At 34.8% G+C, this 21363-nt stretch overlaps 2 protein-coding genes across 3 annotated transcripts in view; one reads left to right on the forward strand and one right to left on the reverse strand.

Annotated features, from left to right (window-relative positions):
- Nucleotides 1–21363, reverse strand: part of LOC136034401 (uncharacterized) — a 46909-nt gene that overhangs the window by 6645 nt on the left and 18901 nt on the right. Inside the window, exons 2-3 of the mRNA XM_065715553.1 lie at nt 12338–12868; nt 317–547 (exon numbers count right to left, since the gene is read on the reverse strand). Of these exons, the coding sequence (XP_065571625.1) occupies nt 317–547; nt 12338–12868 (762 nt within the window). The remainder of the gene's footprint in view (nt 1–316; nt 548–12337; nt 12869–21363) is intronic.
- The window catches only part of LOC136034402 (lactosylceramide 4-alpha-galactosyltransferase-like), a 43365-nt gene continuing 39894 nt past the window's right edge, over nt 17893–21363 (forward strand). The window contains exon 1 of one of the 2 annotated variants that reach the window (XM_065715558.1): nt 17893–18024. In XM_065715558.1, the coding sequence (XP_065571630.1) occupies nt 17998–18024 (27 nt within the window). In that variant the 5' untranslated portion in view covers nt 17893–17997. Of the gene's footprint in view, nt 18030–21363 lie in introns of both variants that reach the window. The other variant, XM_065715557.1, reaches the window with a different exon arrangement.

The raw sequence follows: 21363 nt of genomic DNA on the forward strand, positions 1-21363 counted from the left end.
AAAAGACAAATCCTCGTCCCCTCTATATTTCCTGAATTGCCACCCCCTGTTAATAGAGCAAAATATTCGTAAAATTCCTTTGGCTGGGATGATTCTCTTCCTGATTTTTTTTTTATTGAAAATACAAAAAAGGACATTTTCCAAACTTTAAGGTGGGTAAGTCCCTCCTAATTATTACCCTCTTCAAATATTGCTTTCAAACTTCCTTGTTTTGAGATTTGGCCATTTCCTCTTGAAAACATTTACTTTTTAGAGATTAGACTGCTCTTTAATTATGGCTCATTAACATGTCTAATACAAAGGAAACAAACTATACCTTCTTGGGAAGAGGACCATGAAAACTGGAAAGAATCTCATAACTCGACTTGTCATCCATTATTTTTTGTTGCGTGCTTTGAATATATCGCTGGGACTTTTTAATTTTTCTACGTTTATTTGTTTCTTTCTGCTTATTTTCAAATAGTGTCTGTGATTGGAAGGCAGCTAATGCTTTCTCAGCCGCATCCTTTAGCGCCATCCTTAGTGGCTCATCGTTGAAGTTGAGCTTCTGAAAGAAAATATTTTAAGTTAATATTTGAGATACATGCGTAAAGGAAATAATTCTAAGAAATAGGTTGTGATTAATCAACTACATAGACATCTACATAGACAGCCATCTTTAGTGAAAAAAAGAAATATAAAAATAACAATCATAAAAATAACTTGAAGTAAAAACAGCTGAAAACAGCTTTCATCAATTTCTGTTGAAAAAAAATATAAAAATAACTTGAAGTAAAAACCACGCAATAAATAGAGTATTACAGGAGCCTGAAAACAGCTTTCATCAATTTCTGTTGAAAAAATATAAAACAAAACCCATAAAAATAACTTGAAGTAAAAACAGCTGAAAACAGCTTTCATCAGTTTCTGTTGAAAAAATATAAATAACAATCATAAAAATAACTTGAAGTAAAAACCACGCAATAAATAGAGTATTGCAGGAGCCTGAAAACAGCTTTCATCAGTTTCTGTTGAAAAAATATAAATAACAATCATAAAAATAACTTGAAGTAAAAACCACGCAATAAATAGAGTATTACAGGAGCCTCAAAACAGCTTTCATCAGTTTCTGTTGAAAAAATATAAAACAAAACCCATAAAAATAACTTGAAGTAAAAACAGCTTTCATCAATTTCTGTTGAAAAAATATAAAACAAAACCCATAAAAATAACTTGAAGTAAAAACAGCTGAAAACAGCTTTCATCAGTTTCTGTTGAAAAAATATAAATAACAATCATAAAAATAACTTGAAGTAAAAACCACGCAATAAATAGAGTATTGCAGGAGCCTGAAAACAGCTTTCATCAGTTTCTGTTGAAAAAATATAAATAACAATCATAAAAATAACTTGAAGTAAAAACCACGCAATAAATAGAGTATTGCAGGAGCCTGAAAACAGCTTTCATCAATTTCTGTTGAAAAAATATAAAACAAAACCCATAAAAATAACTTGAAGTAAAAACAGCTGAAAACAGCTTTCATCAGTTTCTGTTGAAAAAATATAAATAACAATCATAAAAATAACTTGAAGTAAAAACCACGCAATAAATAGAGTATTGCAGGAGCCTGAAAACAGCTTTCATCAGTTTCTGTTGAAAAAATATAAATAACAATCATAAAAATAACTAAAACCACGCAATAAATAGAGTATTACAGGAGCCTCAAAACAGCTTTCATCAATTTCTGTTGAAAAAATATAAAACAAAACCCATAAAAATAACTTGAAGTAAAAACAGCTGAAAACAGCTTTCATCAATTTCTGTTGAAAAAATATAAAACAAAACCCATAAAAATAACTTGAAGTAAAAACAGCTGAAAACAGCTTTCATCAGTTTCTGTTGAAAAAATATAAATAACAATCATAAAAATAACTTGAAGTAAAAACCACGCAATAAATAGAGTATTGCAGGAGCCTGAAAACAGCTTTCATCAATTTCTGTTGAAAAAATATATAAAAATAACTTGAAGTAAAAACCACGCAATAAATAGAGTATTGCAGGAGCCTGAAAACAGCTTTCATCAATTTCTGTTGAAAAAATATAAAACAAAACCCATAAAAATAACTTGAAGTAAAAACAGCTGAAAACAGCTTTAATCAGTTTCTGTTGAAAAAATATAAATAACAATCATAAAAATAACTTGAAGTAAAAACCACGCAATAAATAGAGTATTGCAGGAGCCTGAAAACAGCTTTCATCAGTTTCTGTTGAAAAAATATAAATAACAATCATAAAAATAACTAAAACCACGCAATAAATAGAGTATTACAGGAGCCTCAAAACAGCTTTCATCAGTTTCTGTTGAAAAAATATAAAACAAAACCCATAAAAATAACTTGAAGTAAAAACAGCTGAAAACAGCTTTCATCAATTTCTGTTGAAAAAATATAAAACAAAACCCATAAAAATAACTTGAAGTAAAAACAGCTGAAAACAGCTTTCATCAGTTTCTGTTGAAAAAATATAAATAACAATCATAAAAATAACTTGAAGTAAAAACCACGCAATAAATAGAGTATTGCAGGAGCCTGAAAACAGCTTTCATCAATTTCTGTTGAAGAAAAGAAAACAGTGACAGTATCAAACAGTTCATGTTGCTTTCATTCAAATATTGCTTCTTTCTTCAAGAATTGGAACAAAATTCAAACTTTAGCGTAAAGAGCGAGGTATTGACGAGGGGGGAGCCCCCTCATATTACGTATATGAGGAAGTTAACCCCCTCGTCAATACCTTGGTCTTTACGCTCTAGTTCGAATTTTGTTAAATAATGGTCGATATAAGCGATAATTTGTTTGCGTGATTTTCCAGCCAATCTTAATATTTAATTTTACCTTAAGTAGTTTCATAACTATGATTTTTATGTGATAATAAACCAAAGATATCTTGTAAGTCTTCGGCTTGTGGTTGTTATTAAATCAAGAAAAAAATTTCAACTGAAAGTAAGGAATACCATTTAAACTTAAAACGAACATAAGCTATTACGTATCATTCATTACCTATCATTCATTTCAGGCATTTGAGCAATTTGTGACTTTCGTTTTCATAAAAATAGTTTCGAAATCTTTGGCCGTTTTTTTTTACTATGTCTCACAAAATTAGTTCCACAAATATCACTATTTAAGTTACGTGGGAGAATGTTTCCATGGATAAACTTCTCGTGGGGGAAGGGAATTTTCCATGGAGGAGCTAGATTTCTCAATGTTATTAAAAAACGATCAGCAATTCAACATAAAATAAGTTTTTTCAACTGAAAGTAAGATGCAACATTAAAACTTAGAACGAACAGAAAATATCACGTATATGAGAAGGGTTGCCTGTCCTCAACAGCTCACTCTTACGGTAAATTTTCTTATAAGGTCATTAGTGATAAAAGAAAAGTAAAATTAATATGCAAATGTTGTGTTAATTATTCATGCTCGGTGAGCCAAATTCAAAACCTGCATTAATTCAAAAATTTTCAGAAATTATATAAAAAAAACAGTTTTTAACTGAAAGTAAGCAGCGACATTAAAACTTAAAACGAACAGAAATTATTCCGTGTATGGTAGGGGCTGTCCCCTCCTCAACGCCCCGCTCTTTACGCTGAAGTTAGACTCTTTCTCACAACTCTACTTTATAAAACAATAAAAAACTTTAGCGTAAAGACCGGGGCGTTGTGGAGGGGACCCACCCCTCTCATATACGGAATAATTTTTGTTCATTTTAAGTTATAATGTCGCTCCTTACTCTTTCAGTTGAAAAAACGTGTTTTTTTATTTAATTTCCACATGTGTTTGACCGAGGACATGTTATTATTGTGTTGGTATATCTTTGCTTCAGTCAACTTTATTTACAAAAAAAAAAATCATTACATAATATTAATTTTTAGTAGATAACTTATAATTTATGTTTTTTTGGGTGGGGGGGCTAAACCACAAACGAATCCACAAGCAAATTTTCATAAGACTAGAGATCATTCCCTAATCATAATTTTACCAACAATCAGTAGGCTACTATGTCTATAGACAACTAAGATTTGTTGGCAATCAATACCTTATCCTTTAAAGTAGTTCAAGAAATTTCCTTCCTTGAACTCAGAGAGCAAAAGTTGGATGAAATAGTAAAGCCTAGACAAAATACTGCTGTTAGAAAAAAAGAAAATAAAATAAAAAAAAGAAAAGAAAAAGAGGTTTGACAAGCAACACCTGGAATTCACTTTATTAATCAAAAATTATAGCGTTGCAATCAATTCTGCGTTTTGTAACTACGATTTAACCAAATTGTAATCGATATCCTTTGATGAAAAAATAATAGCGGTCTAATCACAATTCTCCGATTTTTGCAATTAATCTCTGAAATGAACCGGAGAGAAATAATCAAACAGTTCGTGGTAACGAACTGTAGTAAGGAGCGACCCGGCTCAATAGTAAACGAAACTCTAAAAAACGGAATTTCGATGCTAAAAGATATATCAAAAGAATCGGATTTTTATGCTGATTTCAAATATATAAGTTTCATCAAATTTAGTCTTTGTCATCAAAAGTTACGAGCCTGAGAAAATTTGCCTTATTTTGGAAAATAGGGGGTAACACCCCCTAAAAGTCATAGGATCTTAACGAAAATTACACCATCGCATTCAGCGTATCAGAGAACCCTATAGCAAAAATTTCAAGGTCCAATCTACAAAAATGTGGAATTTCGTATTTTTTGCCAGAAGACAAATCACGGGTGCGTGTTTATTTGTTTTTTTGTTGTTTTTTTTTTTTTTCCAGGGGTCATCGTATCGACCAAGTGGTCCTAGAGTGTTGCAAGAGGGCTCAGTCTAACGGAAATGAAAAGTTCTAGTGCCCTTTTTAAGTGACCAAAAAAATTGGAGGGCACCTAGGCCCCCTCCCACGCTCATTTTTTCCCAAAGTCAACGGATCAAAATTTTGAGATAGCCATTTTGTTCCGCATAGTCGAAAACCATAATAACTATGTCTTTGGGGATGACTTATCCCCCACAGTCCCTGAGGGAGGGGCTGCAAGTTACAAACTTTGACCAATGTTTACATACAGTAATGGTTACTGGGAAGTGTACCGACGTTATCAGGGGGATTTTTTGGGTTTGGGTGTAGGGTTCAGGGGAGGGGGGTATATGGGAGGATCTTTCCTTGGAGGAATATTTCATGGGGGAAGAGAAATTCAATGAAAAGGGCGCAGGACTTTCTAGCATTACTATAAAAAAAACAATGAAAATATAAACATGAAAAAGTTTTTTTCAATTGAAAGTAAGGAGAAGCATTAAAACTTAAAAAGGAACAGAGATTATTACGCATATGAGGGGTTCTAAAAATACTTTAGCATAAAGAGCGAGGTATTTAGGAGGAGATAAACACTTCACTCTTTATGCTAAAATTTTTTTAAATAATTTCAACTATTTATTCTACGGCCTTTCTGATTCAGGGGTCATTCTTAAAGAATTGGGATAAAAAAAGATTTAGTGTGAAGAGCGAGGTATTAACGAGGGGACCAACCCCCTCATATATATAATCAAAAATATAAGAATATAAAAGATTGTTACGTAAGTTAATTCTTAAGTTACGTATTTTTTTTTACTAATAAAAACGTTCGTTAAAAATAAAAGATCTAGTTTCCTTTTTAAGTAACCGAAAAATTGGAGGGCAACTAGACCTCCTTCCCCACCCCTTATTTCTCAAAATCGTCTGATCAAAACTAAGAGAAAGCCATTTAGCCAAAAAAATAATTAATATGCAAATTTCATTTTAATAATTTATGTACGGAGAGCCAAAATCAGACATGTATTAATTCAAAAACTTTCAGAAATTAAATAAAAAAACAAGTTTTTTTAAATGAAAGTAAGGAGCGACATTAAAACTTAAAACGAACAGAAATTACTCCGTATATGAAAGGGGCTTTTCCTCCTCGACACCCCGCTCCTTGCGCTAAAGTTTGATTCTTTCTCGTAACTCTACTTTTTAAAACAATAAAAAACTTTAGCGTAAGGAGCGGGGTGTCGAGGAGGAAAAGCCCCTTTCATATACGGAGTAATTTCTGTTCGTTTTAAGTTTTAATGTCGCTCCTTACTTTCATTTAAAAAAACTTGTTTTTTTTATTTAATTAACTAAAAGGTTGGACGAAAAGGTGTCTCTGTTGCAGTAATAACTTGCTGCTGAGTAAGAAGTTACAGAAATTGATAACCTAGGAGGACCAACAAGGTTTACTTGTTTTATACATTGGAGCTTAATGTAGGGATCACATTCAGAGAAGCTGAAAACATTACTTCCAACTTGGCCAAAATCTGGCCAGTTTTGGTTACAGTCAGCTAGCGTCTGGCCTTCTCCACGAGCCCGGTTTCATTTTAGCCACGATTTACCACACTTACAGCTAGCGTCTGACCTTCTCCACAAGCCCGGTTTCATTTTAGCCACGATTTACCACACTTACAGCTGGCGTCTGACCTTCTCCACGAGCCCGGTTTCATTTTAGCCACGATTTACCACACTTACAGCTAGCGTCTGACCTTCTCCACGAGCCCGGTTTCATTTTAGCCACGATTTACCACACTTACAGCTAGTATCTGGCCTTCTCCACGAGCCCGGTTTCATTTTAGTTACGATTTACCACACTTACAGCTAGCGTATGACCTTCTCCACGAGCCCGGTTTCATTTTAGCCACGATTTACCACACTTACAGCTAGCGTCTGACCTTCTCCACGAGCCCGGTTTCATTTTAGCCACGATTTACCACACTTACAGCTAGCGTCTGACCTTCTCCACGAGCCCGGTTTCATTTTAGCCACGATTTACCACACTTACAGCTAGCGTCTGACCTTCTCCACGAGCCCGGTTTCATTTTAGCCACGATTTACCACACTTACAGCTAGTGTCTGGCCTTCTCCACGAGCCCGGTTTCATTTTAGCCACGATTTACCACACTTACAGCTAGCGTCTGACCTTCTCCACGAGCATGGTTTCATTTAGCCATGATTTACCAGGCTTACAGCTAGTGTCTGACCATTCTATTCTAAAGACCCCTGGTATTCTTCAAAAGGGTGGATATAACCAAATCCAAACGGCTCCTGCTAAAACAGCTATTCTCATTGATTGAGCCAGTTGCCGAACTGGCAATTAAAGTACAATTCGACAGAATTGTACTTTATATGGGACTCTCTCGCGAAATGTGCATGCATATCACTTCCTAATTCAAAATTGCATTTAAAAAATATTGGTAAACAACTTTGAAAAAAAAATTATATATAAATAGGCTTCGATAAAAAGTAGTAAGTCCTGCTAAAGGCAAGATGTTACAATCTATATACCCCTTTTGTACTGAGTCTTAAAAACAAACACCGCACAACACTCAAAGTGCTTTATTCTGCAAAACTCGAATATGATGGAGATGAGGAAGAAAAGTACTACCCCAAACAGTACAACAATATCAAACAGTTCGTGGTAACGAACTGTAGTAAGGAGCGTCCCGGCTCAATAGTAAACGAAACTCTAAAAAACGGAATTTTGATACTAAAAGATACACCAAAAGAGTTGGATTTACATGCTGATTTTAAATTTATAAGTTTCGTCTTACTTATAAAAAGTTACGGGCCTGAGAAAAATTTGCCTTATTTTGGAAAATAGGGGGAAACACCCCCTAAAAGTCATAGAGAACCCTATTGTTAAAGTTTCAAGCTCCTATATACAATAATATGGTACTTCGTATTTTTTGCCAGAAGACCGATCGCGGGTGCGTTTTTATTTTTATTTTTTCTATTTTTTTCCAGGGGTCATCGTATCGACCAAGTGGTCCTAGTGTGTCACACGAGGGCTCATTCTAACGGAAATGAAAAGTTCTAGTGCCCTTTTTAAGTGACAAAAAAACTGGAGGGCAACTAGGCCTCCTCCCACGCTAGTTTTTCCCAAAGTCCACGGATCAAAATTTTGAGATAGCCATTTTGTTCAACATAGTCGAAAACCGTAATAACTATGTCTTAGAGGATGACTTACTCACGCACAGTCCCCAAGGGAGGGGATACAAGTTATAAACTTTGAACAGTGTTTTCATACAGTAATGGCTATTGGGAAGTGTACAGACGTTTTCAGGGAGATTTTTTTGGTTTGGGGGGTTGAAGGGAGGAAACTGTGTGGGATGATCTTTCCTTCGAGGGACATGTTATGGGGGAAGAGAAATTCAATGAATTTGGCGCAGGATTTTCCAGCATTATTATGAAAAAAACAAGAGCCAAAAGCTCATATGGCACTTGTGACGAGGTTGGAAGTGCAGAGAGCCAAGAGCTTATACGGCATGAGTTCTAGCAAAATTCTAATAATCAATAGGTGGATTTAAAAGGAAAATCAGAGGCTTAATTTCGGTCAGTATTTAAAGTAAGAGCTCTGAGACCCCAGGTCTTTCTAAATATCAAAATTCATTAAGGTCCGATCACCCACTCGTAAGTTGAAAATACCTCAGTTTTTCTAATTTTTCCTCTCCTTTCCGGCCCCCAGATGGTCGAATCGGGGAAAACGACTTTATCAAGTCAATTTGTACAGGTAGCTGACACGTCTACCAGTTTTCATCGTCTTAGCACGTCCAGAAACACCGAACTCGCCAAAGCACTGGACCCCCATCCCTAAATCCCCCAAAGAGGGCGGATCCAGTCCGGCTACGACAATCACATATCTACGAAATTTGCTTATTCTACCCACTAACTTTCATCCCGATCTCTCCACTATAAGCGTTTTTCGAGATTTCCGGTTCCCCCTCCAACTCCTCCTAATGTCAACAGCTCTTGTCAGGATTTGAAATAAGTTTGCTGAGACATGAGTTCTTTCTAAATATCAAATTTTATTAAGATCTGGTCACCCGTTCATAAGCTCAATTTTTCTAATTTTTTGGAATTACCCCCCCCCCAACTCGCCAAATAAGAGCTGATTCAGTCCGGTTATGTCACTCACGTATCTACGACATGTGCTTATTTTTCCCACTAAGTTTCATCCCGGTTTCTCCATTTTAAGCGTTTTCCAAGGTTGTTTCCCCCTCCAACCCCTCTCAATATCACCGGATACGGTCAGGATTTAAAATGAGAGCTCTAAGACACGAGGTCCTTCTATATATCAAATTTCACTAAGATCCGATCACCTATTCGTAAGTTAAAAATACGTCATTTTTCAATTTTTCCTTTCCATCCTGCCCCCAGATCTTCTAATCATGGAAACAAATATTATCAAGTCAATTTGTGCAGGTCCCTGACACGCCTACCATTTTTCATCGTCCTAACACGTCCAGAAGCACCAAACTTGCCAAAGCATTGGAAATCCCCCCTAAATCCCCCAAAGAGAGCAGATCTGTTCCAATTATGTCAAGAACGTATCTTGGACTTGTGCTTATTCTTCTCACCAAGTTTCATCCTGATCTCTCCACTCTAAGCGTTTTCCAAGATTTCCGGATGATGCTGGACACGGTCAGGAATAAGAGTAAGAGATATGAGTTACGAGGTACTTCTAAATATAAAATTTCATTAAGATCCGATCACTCCTTCGTAAGTTAAAAATACCTAGAATTAACCCCCAAAGAGAGCGGATCCATTCTGGTTATGTCAATCACGTATCTAGAACTTTTGCTTATTTTTACCACCAAGTTGCATCCTGATCCCTCCACTCTAAGCGTTTTCCAAAATTTTAGGTTTCCCCCTCCAACTCCCCCAGTGTCATCGGATACGGTCGGGATTTAAAATAAGGGCTCTGAGACACAATATTCTTCTAAATGAGAAATTTCATTAAGATCCGATCACTCCTTCCTAAGTTAAAAATACCTCATTTTTTCTAGTTTTCAGAACTAACCAAGTTTTTCAGAACATCAAATTTAATTAAGATCTGATCACTCCTTCGTAAGTTAAAAATACCTCATTTTTATAATTTTCCAATTTATCGTCCCTCCACTCCTCCCCAAATGATCGAATCGGGTAAACGACAATTTTAAATTTAATCTGGTTTTTTTCCTGATACGCCTGCAAAATTTCATCGTCCTAGCTTACCTGGATGTGCCTAAACTAGCAAAACTGGGACAGACAGACAGACAGACCGACAAACAGACAGACCAACCGATCGACAGAATTTGCGATCGCTATATGTCACTTGGTAGATACCAAGTGCCTTAACAATGAAAAAATAAATATGAAAAAGTTTTTTCAACTGAAAGTAAGGAGCAGCATTAAAACTTAAAACGAAAAGAGATTATTACGCATATGAGGGGCTCTTCTCCTTCTAAATACCTCGCTCTTTACGCTAAAGTATTTTTAGTAATATTAACCATTTATTCTACGGCCTTTCTGATTCCGGGGTCATTCTTAAAGAGTTGGGACAAAATTTCAGCTTTAGTGTAAAGAGCGAGGTATTAACGAGGGGACAAACTCCCTCATACACATAATAAAAATATACGAATATAGAAGTTCATTACTTAAGTTAATTCTTAAGTTACGTATTTTTTTTACTAATAAAAACGTTCGTTAAAAATTAAAAGTTCTAGTTGCCCTTTTAAGTAACCGAACAATTGGAGGGCAACTAGTGAAAACTAGTTTTTTTAACTGAAAAACTAGTTTTTTTAACTGAAAGTAAGGAGCGACATTAAAACTTAAAACGAACAGAAACTACTCCGTGTATGAAAGGGGCTGTTCCCTTTTCAAAGCCCCGCTCTTTACGTTAAAGTTTTTCACTGTTTAGTAAAGTAGAATTGAGAGAAAGAGTCAAACTTTAGCGTAAAGAGTGGGGCGTTGAGAAGGGAACAGCCCCTTTCATACATGGAGTAATTTCTGTTCGTTTTGAGTTTTAATATCGCTCCTTACTTTCAGTTAAAAAAAACTAGTTTTTTTTAATTTAATAGCAGGTAAGGATGAATTAAGGAATAGTACAGCGTTGTATATCTTTCTTGGGAAAATCTCTTCAAAATATATCTTGGGAAAATATACTTTAGCTATCTTAAAATGCTAACATTCCAAGCGAATTTAAGACTAATATAACCTATAAGATCCTCTAAAACTAAGACATTCATTAATTGAAACTTCTAGATATTTTGTACAATTTGTTTTTAAAATATTCACATCAGCAAAATTGAATCTATCTATCCAAGGGTAATGATTTAAGCTCCCACCATACAATAAAAAGCAAAATTTACTATACTTCAAATTTAACTTATTAAGCTTCATCCACTTTTGAATAAACTCCAGACAATAACTAATACGACTTAACAGCTGAATTCCTGTTTGTGTAGCCACAGTTATATGAGTGCCGTCCGCAAAGCTGGGGACAATTGCTTTTTCCCTGTCACATCCAAATTCAAGATCATACGAAATCATATTAATAGCTCTGCATAAACCATTTATAAGAACTAGAATTAACAAGGGACAAATAATAGATCCTTGAGGAACTCCAAATTTAACATTACTGACTGAAGCAACATTATCCCTTAGTTGTACATATGGAGTTCTTTCTTTTAAAAAAAAGGACAGTAATTCAAGAAATGGTCCTCTAAAACCGTAATTTTCTAATTTGGCAATGAGTATGCAGTCAAAAGCTTTTACAATATCAAGAAAAACAGAAGCGACTTTCTGTTATTATCCAACGCATCGCTCACAAAAGTTGTCAAAAACAAAACAGCATGCTCAGTAGACAAAGACGGGAATTAACACTCCCACATCCGTATCTGAGATTAAACCAAAAGAACGAAGGCTAGAAATTATCTTTTTTTTGACCCTTTAAGACCATTTTCTTTATTTATCAGAAGATTCAAGGAGAGTTAGAAAATTTGGGCATAAATGTGTGCTTTCTGAGACACCGGGAAAAACCACACAGAACCACCAGTCCTAGTTCGTAATCGCTGATATGGCAGAATTTTTCAATCAATATTATTCAGTCTTCTTAAGTCAAATTGTAGTTTTCAGCCACAAAATTGTGGAACACATTAAGAGAAACAAACGTTTTGGCTGCTTAGAAAGGATGGTCGAAGTTTTGATGTTCCTTCGAATGAGCTTTCTATCGATTTACGATTTTAATGCAGGTTCTTCTAAACAAATTGTTGTTAAAGCTGCTTGATCATAAAATTCATTTTACTCAGCTCTTTTTGTTAAGACTTCACTAATTTGTTTACTTAAATAAGTACCAGCTAATGCATAGTGAAGCCTGGATGTGTGTTATACAACATTGTAGGCATTACTTTTCAAATTCCGTTTTCTAAAGATTTGGCTATTTTTGGTTAGATTATATTTCTACAGACTACTCTTTAAATATGGTTCATTATCATATAGCACTTGAAAGAAGAAAATTATACCTTCTTAGGACGGGGATCCTGAAAACTGTGAAGAATTACAAAATCTGACATTTCATCTACTCTTTCTCCATCAGCTATCTGCAATATTTGAACTGTTCCCTGTGATTTTGAAACTTCTCTCTGTGCATCTTTTCGATTTTCCTTGTAGGGAGAATCATTAAAACTGGAGATAATCTCAAATTCGGACGCTTCGTTGTTTATTTCGTTATGTACCTGTTGCGAATTTTGGCTAACTCCCTGTGATTTTCTAAATTCTTCCCGTATATTTTTTTCATCTTTCTTTGAATTAATGTCTGGAAAACTGGGAATTATCCCAAAATGTGGTTTTTCGTTCGTTACACGCTCCTGCTGTGGGTTTTGGACATGTCGACGTGTTTTTTTGGCTTTTCTGCGCTTAGTTTTTTGGCTTTTCTCGTTTTCAAATGTTATCTGGGACTGAAAGGCAGCAAATGCCTTCTCAGCCGCAGCCTTAAGAGTATTTTCGAACGCTTTCTCAGTTGTGTCACTATGGTCACTGTCAAATTTGAGCTCCTGCAAGGAAATGCTTATATAAATATTTAGAACACTTAATTCAAGAAAATATTCATAAAAAATAGACAATGATTAACCAAGAAATAAATAAGAATACAAAGCCAATAATAATCTGCAGCAAAAGGAGATAAACTAAAGAATAACATAACTTAAATTAAAAACCACCCGATAAAAACAGCATTCAAAAGGCCTAAAAACATAAAAAATAAAAAACGTTTTTTATTTTCAAGATAGTGGGCCATGACCAAACAGCGGAAGCAAAAAATAGGAATTGCATTCCAATGATTGGATATTAATAGTCAGCTTCCATACCTGGAAGCTAGAAGCTCCATACATGGAATTTCATTGGCTTCCATACCAGACGCATTCTCATAACCTCATCACAATATTTGTGGAGAGACAAATAGCCCTTCTTTTAACTCGAGTAGATATCACTTAGAATAGAATAGAATATGATTTATTGGCTAAAATAGCACACAAGCTAGCATAAGCACGTCAGGAATAACACTGTTATTCCAAACCTCATGACAACCTCATTACAACATTACAAGGTTGTAAATAAAAGGCTTTTATTATACAGCATGAATAAACACAAACACAGCTAAGAAACGTAAATAAATTACACTTTTGCCGACTCGATTTTAAAATTGACATTTTGTTCACATATTAAACAAACGAAGCTTTTTAAACTCAAGGTAATGAGCTTCATTAAAACTTCGATCAAATACAAACTATTTCGTAAGTGACGGGAGGGTTACTCCTCCTCAAATCCTCCCCCTTTACACTAGAATTTCTTATCACTTTAAACAACTTCACAACTTCTTGTTGAGATTCAACGGCCCTTGTGTTTCAGCAGCGCGTAAAGCCAAGCGTTGGTGTAAGTAACGAAGGGTATAGGAGAGAGTAGCCTCCTGTCCCGTATAAATAATTTCTTTCAGTTTCCAGTTTTAATGTTCTCCCTTGCTTTTAGTTTTTACTTTCAGTTTTTTATTAAATTACTTTTAGTTTTTGTTCAATTTTTGATCGTATTTCAAATCATATCCAGTCATAACTAATAATGTGATGTGGGCTACCGGACCCATAGACACCCAGGTTCTTGCTGTTAACTGTGTATGTCTTGCTATTAAATAGTTGTAAATTGATTGGTGACGCCCTCCTTCTTCAGTTATCTGTATAAGAATTATATTGTTAACTAATTTAAATAAAATTGGAATTTTTGACAAAAATGTATGATGAACATTTTTTTCGTTGAAAAAGTTCTTAACAATATTTTTACTAACATCGAAAACAAGAAGAACAATTGGGAATTCTTTTCGAAAGAAAGGTGGACATCTAATTAGAATGAATATTTTGACCCTATGTCCAAGGGCCGTCTTGCTTTTCTGGCTGCAGATCTTAAAGGTCTATTTGTGACAGGTTCTGTGTTACTATCTATTGGTTTTTATAATATTTTGTAAGATCGTTTTTAATTGAATTTATGTATAAAGCCATTTAGTGGATATAAGTCCCTATTCAAGGAAATTTTATCGTTAATTTTAAGTCTGATTTCAATTAAAATAAGTCTTGTTTCATACCTAGCTCATTGCTAATAAGGGTGGCATCTTCAAAAAGTATTTTGTGGCTAGGATTTTCAAATACATGGCAGCTTAAAGCAGAATCAAAGGAAACAGCAGCAATATTAGAATTTACATCTTTGGTAATATCATCTTTATGTTGCTGTAGCCGTTTCTATAAATTCCGGTGAGTTTACCTACATAGAATTTACCACAATCGCATTGTATTTGATAGATTCATTTTTGGCGAGTAATCGGAGTTTTATCTTTACCATGGTTTATGAGATTTATGATTTTCAATTTATTGGCAAATACAACATAGAGATTATTTTGTGTGCAGACTTTTTTCAGATTCGTAGGGATTTTTGGGATATTTGGAAGGTAAATTATGTTTGAGGGTTTATCGGGATTCTCACATGGTAAACTGCCATTGGTTTTGCGGGAGTGCCTTTTCAATCTACGGTTAATTTTATCATTAATAAATTAACGAGGATACCCATTTCCAAAAAGTATGTCTCTGATAAAGTCTAGTTCTGCTGTGATGTAGGAATCAGAACAAACGCTTAGGGCACGATCAACGAGAAAGATTGCGACAGCTCTCTTAACTCGTGGGGGGGGGTTGTTTTAAAATGCAATATCTATTTTTTTGAGTTGGTTTTCTGTAAATACTAAAATTTAATTTATCTAAGCTACGAATAATTAGCCCATCTAGGAATAAGATTTAATTTGAAAATTTCAGTTTCTATGGTAAACTGTAAATTCCTATCATATGTATTAAGGTGATATAGACACCCCTAAGTTCGTTTTGTCCATAATTCAAAGTGAAATTTTTTCATCCCTGTATCATCCCCAAAAGATATTTTTCAAGAAATACGGATTTAACACTACATTTTCAATATGCTATACATAAATATTAGCCAATAAGCCGAAGGGAGGACCATGGGTATGCCATTGATTTGATGGTAAAAAAAATTACGAAATTGGATACTTGTTAGAAAGTTTAACCAAGGTCATTAAAATGTCGCAATCTAATCCTGCTGCTGAAACTTCTATTAAATGATAATTTTCGTTTATTTTATTTGCTAATAATTACTCAGATACTGCTACATCAATATTTGTATAGGCTACATAAAAACAATGTCAAAACTACTGATAATTGTATTATCTGATATATTTATGTTTTTGAGTTTTCCGACTAAATCAACCGAATTACATATGTAAGATTTTTCAAACAGTTCGTGGTAACGAACTGTAGTAAGGAGCGACCCGGCTCAATAGTAAACGAAACACTAAAAAACGGAATTTTGATACTAAAAGATAAATCAAAAGAATCGGATTTTTATGCTGATTTTAAATATATAAGTTTCATCAAATTTAGTCTTTGTCATCGAAAGTTACGAGCCTGAGAAAATTTGCCTTATTTTGGAAAATAGGGGGTAACACCCCCTAAAAGTCATAGGATCTTAACGAAAATTACACCATCGCATTCAGCGTATCAGAGAACCTTATACACAAAATTCCAAGGTCCAATATACAAAAATGTGGAATTTCGTATTTTTTGCCAGAAGACAAATCACGGGTGCGTGTTTATTTGTTTTTTTTTTTTTCCCAGGGGTCATCGTATCGACCAAGTGGTCCTAGAGTGTTGCAAGAGGGCTCATTCTAACGGAAATGAAAAGTTCTAGTGTCCTTTTTAAGTGACCAACAAAATTGGAGGGCAACTAGGCCCCCTCCCACGCTCATTTTTTCTCAAAGTCAACGCATCAAAATTTTGAGATTGCCATTTTGTTCCGCATAATCGAAAACCATAATAACTATGTCTTTGGGGATGACTTACCCCCCACAGTCCCTGGGGGAGGGGCTGCAAGTTACAAACTTTGACCAATGTTTACATACAGTAAGGGTTACTGGGAAGTGTACCGATGTTATCAGGGGGATTTTTTTGGTTTGGGTGTGGGGTCCAGGGGAGGGGGCTATATGGAAGGATCTTTCCTTGGAGGAGTATTTCATGGGGGAAGAGAAATTCAATGAAAAGGGCGCAGGACTTTCTAGCATTACTATAAAAAAAAACAATGAAAATATAAACATGAAAAAGTTTTTTCAATTGAAAGTAAGGAGAAGTATTAAAACTTAAAACGAACAGAGATTATTACGCATATGAATGGTTCTAAAAATACTTTAGCATAAAGAGCGAGGTACTTAGGAGGAGATAAATACTTCGCTCTTTATGCTAAAATTTTTTTAAATAATTTCAACTATTTGTTCTACGGCCTTTCTGATTCAGGGGTCATTCTTAAAGAATTGGGATAAAACGTAACGTAAGTTACGTACGTTTGTTACGTAAGTTAATTCTTAAGTTACGTTTTTTTTTTTACTAATAAAAACGTTCGTTAAAAATTAAAAGATCTAGTTGCCTTTTTGAGTAACCGAAAAATTGGAAGGCAACTAGACCTCCTTCCCTACCCCTTATTTCTCAAAATCGTCTGATCAAAACTAAGAGAAAGCCATTTAGCCAAAAAAAAGAATTAATATGCAAATTTCATTTTAGTAATTTATGTACGGAGAGCCAAAATCAGACATGCATTAATTCAAAAACTTTCAGAAATTAAATAAAAAAAAACAAGTTTTTTTAAATGAAAGTAAGGAGCGACATTAAAACTTAAAACGAACAGAAATTACTCCGTATATGAAAGGGGCTTTTCCTCCTCGACACCCCGCTCCTTGCGCTAAAGTTTGATTCTTTCTCGCAACTCTACTTTTTAAAACAATAAAAAACTTTAGCGTAAGGAGCGGGGTGTCGAGGAGGAAAAGCCCCTTTCATATACGGAGTAATTTCTGTTCGTTTTAAGTTTTAATGTCGCTCCTTACTTTCATTTAAAAAAACTTGTTTTTTTTATTTAATCAGAATAAAGCAAAGGTTTGAAGGCCGTACCTAACCATTATTGAAGGCGGGGCTTTCATACAAGCTACAATGGGCCTTAAAGGAATGCCTTACCTATGTAATTTCGGTAGATTATAATATTTTGGACAAAAGCTGCCACCCGGGAAAAATCTATATTGTAATTGTAGAGTAATTTTACCATTTTGTTTTAGATCTTTCTATTTATTTATAATTTTGTTAGCAAACTGATCAGTATGATCGTGGGTTAAAGTTGTATGGGTAGTTGTGTCATTTAGATGTGCATAAATTTTTGTGTTGTAATTTGTCGTATACATGACAAGCAAAGAATTGCTTTTATCTGCTTTAGTTATAATAGTGGACGGGTCTTTGCGGAGATTAGATAGAATTTAGATAGACGATCTTACAAAATATTGTAAAAAAAACAACAGATATATTAACACAGAACCTGTCACAAATAGACCTTCGAGATCAGCAGCCAAAAAAGCAAGATTAGCACTAAAACGTGTTTTTAATCCTTCTCCATCGTTTCAATGAATTACCTCATATATGTTATCTAAATTTATTTATCAGTCCTGTTTGAGCTTCGCTGAAGGAAGTATGCTGGGACTGTTTAAAAAAGATTATTTTAGTTATATTGGTTATATCTTGTTGCAAGTTTTTCTTCTTATACATTTATGTTTTGCAGAGGACGGGCCATGGACGTAAGGTCGAAATATTTATTCTAATTAGATTTACAATGTCTTGCGAAAAGGATTCCCTATTGTCCTTCTCGTTTTTGATTGAAAGGTAGTGTGGTCTTCGTCACTATTTAATATTTTTACTCTGGAATTTTAGTTGGAGAGAGAGGGATATAATTGCGAAATTTATGCCTTGAATGAACCAAAATTTTATCAGGTTTCTTCTTTTCATTCGTCCACAAACAACAATTATTATTACTCATCAGTGTAATTTAAATGCTCAAGGCCTGTAAATTTTTGCTTTATTTCCTTGAAAAAATCTTATAGACCAATATCAACATGGTTAAAAGTGTGGCCAAATGAAAGTTAATTAGCGTATTGCACTCAACAAGCCAATGAAAACAACGTTGGTTCCTTGGTTCTCAAAATTCATCCGAGACCACCTGTAGAAAAATACTAACCGACTTGTTCATATAGATGGTAATAGTGTGTGCCTTTTGATCTTGTAAGTGATTAAATAAAATACCAAGTATTTTCAACTGAAAGTAAGGAGCGACATTAAAACTTAAAACGAACAGAAATTACTCCGTACAGGAAAGGGACTGTTCCCTCCTAAACGCCCCGCTCTTTACGCTAAAAGTAGAGTTACTTTTAAGTAGAACTTTTAGTTTCCATTAAAATGAGTCCTTTCACAACATTCTAGGACCACTGGGTTGATACAATTACCCCTGGGAAAAAAACAATTAAACACGCACCCGTGATCTGTCTACTGGCAAAAAATACAAAATTCCACATTTTTGTAGATAGGCGCTTGAAACTTCTACAGTAGTGTTGTCTGATACGCTGAATTAGATGGTGTGATTTTCGTTAATATACTATGACGTTCACCGAATTTTTTGCAGGTATTGGAGAAAAAAAATAGAAAAAGCTTGTGACCGGTTAACTACCTGCAGAGACAACTGTAAGAAATACCCACCTTCGACATCTAACTGCTCTATGTTTTTTGTCACCTGTCAATGACGATAAACTCCTGAAGATTTTGCAAGTCATGGAATCCAGTTACTTCAAAGGTCCAGATCGGTTGTCAACTTACCTCATGAAGCAGACTCTAGATTGCTATGTCAGTGTTATCGCACATGTCATCAATTCTTGATTTAAGGACGGAATCTTTTCAACTATTTTCAAGTTGGCGAGGGTTATATCCCTCCAAAAAGGTAGCAGCCCCAAGCAGCCTTCGCACTACCGCCTTATCTCTGTTTTCTCTGGTTTTCTAAAACCGTGGAGAGTTGCATCTACAGCAGAGTGATGAATTATCTGACTAAGTCTAACTTCTTCATCATGCATCAGTTTGGATTCAGGCCTGGCTACTCTACCGAGCGTGCTGTACTGGTTTTACAAAAATTTCTAAATGATGCAACGGACCGTGGAGAAATACCAGTAGCCATTCATGCGGATGTGAAGAACGCGTTTGATATGATTTGTTATCTGATCCTTCTGGGTAAGCTTGATAACTGTAGAAAAAGAGGCCATACTCTCTTACTCACCCAGTCTCAGGTTACTGCTAGGAATCAGTTTCTGGAAGGAGGTGCAGTAAGTCGGTAAAAACCGACTAATCAGGAAAGGTAGGAGTACCACAAGGTTCAATTCTTGGACCACTTCTGTTTCTAATATACGTCAATCACCTTATGGACGCAATCGCAGGTGATGAATTTGCTCTATTAGTCGCAGACGACACAGCTAATTTCGTTACAAATACAGGTCAATCATCGGTCAAAGAAAACATCAGTTGTAGTCTAATGAAGCTATTTCAGTGGTGTGTTGACAACCGCATTGTTTAAAATTCATTGAAGACCCATTTTATCATCTTTTATCGACTTTATGTGCCCTGTCGTCACTTTCTCCAATATCGTTGAGAATCACGATATCACCTTTCACCTATAATGATATCACCATTCTTATAAAATGGTTTAAATTAAAGTTTAGCTAAAATCGCTAGGCACTTTTCGCTTTTCAAACATTATATTCATTGATTCCAGTAATTTGCATCTTGCCTCGTAATCACCATATTTCTGAAACTCATTCACTTCGGTATCAATACCTGAGTTATTATTATTTTTTGATCTTCTTAATAATTTTTTATCTCTTCTTAGCAAAATAAATTTTTCTTCACTTCTGAATTGTCACAAACTCTTTCATCCTTTTTCATAACCTTTTACGCAGCTTAATTACCGCTTAACACGTTCCCAAAACGTTCTACCCATCTCCCTTTAACACTTTTTTATCATTGGTTGAGGCCCTTCTATTTTTGACTCGGACAAGACCAGACTGACTCATTTTTCTCAGTTTTCTAACATACCAATACGATATATCGTCTGGCTACAGCTTCCAGATCCTTGGCAATTTTATCCGTGGCATCCGCTTCTTACCTCTTGAATTCATGCTCTAATACCTTTTCTATTTTTTTACTTTCCTGTTTTCCTCGCAAGATCTATCACTAAAATATTTCTTATACAAAAAACAACAACAAAAAAACAACAAAACAAAATACACACTTTCTAATGATGTAAGTTTCATTAAATCTAAATATCTGTATCTCTGACGCAAAATAGGAAGAGTTAGATTTTTTTCTAAAATTTCTTGGAAAGTAGATGTCGACTTTTAGTTTTCTGTCATTTAGCAGGATCAAAGAGGTAGTGATAACGAGCTGTAAGTAAGGAGCGACCCGGCACAATAGTAACCGAAACTCTAAGCAACAGAATTTTGAAACGAATAGATACATAAAAATAATTTAATTTTTATGCTGATTTCAAATATATAAGTTTCATCAAGTTTAGTCTAACCCATCAGAAGTTAGGAGCCTGAGAAAATTTACATTATTTTCAAAAAAAAGGGAAAACATACCCTAAAAGCCGTAGAATCTTAACGAAAATCACACCATAAAATTCAACCTATCGAGAACCCTACTGTAGAGGTTTCAAGCGCCTATCTGCACAAATGTGGAATTCTGTAATTTTTGCCAGAAGAAAGATCACGGATACGTGTTTATTTTATTTTTTTCTTTTTATTTATTTTTTTCTTCCCAGGGGTGTTCGTATCGACCAGTGGTCCTAGAATATCACGAAAAGGCTCATTGTACCAGAACTTCGAAGTTGTAGTTCCCTTTTTAACTGAAAAAAAATTGAAGGGAAACTAGGCCCCTTCCCACGCTCATGTTTTCCCAAAGTCACCTGATCAAAGTTTGAAGATAACCATTTTGTTCAGCATAGTCGAAAATTTAATAAGCATGTCTTTGAGGATGACTTAATCCCCTGCTGTCACCGAGGGAAGGGCCGCAAGTTGTGAAATTTGCCCATTGTTTACACA

This window comes from Artemia franciscana, chromosome 13, assembly GCF_032884065.1.
Source record: "Artemia franciscana chromosome 13, ASM3288406v1, whole genome shotgun sequence".
In the NCBI taxonomy this organism is placed as follows: Eukaryota; Metazoa; Arthropoda; class Branchiopoda; order Anostraca; family Artemiidae; genus Artemia; species Artemia franciscana.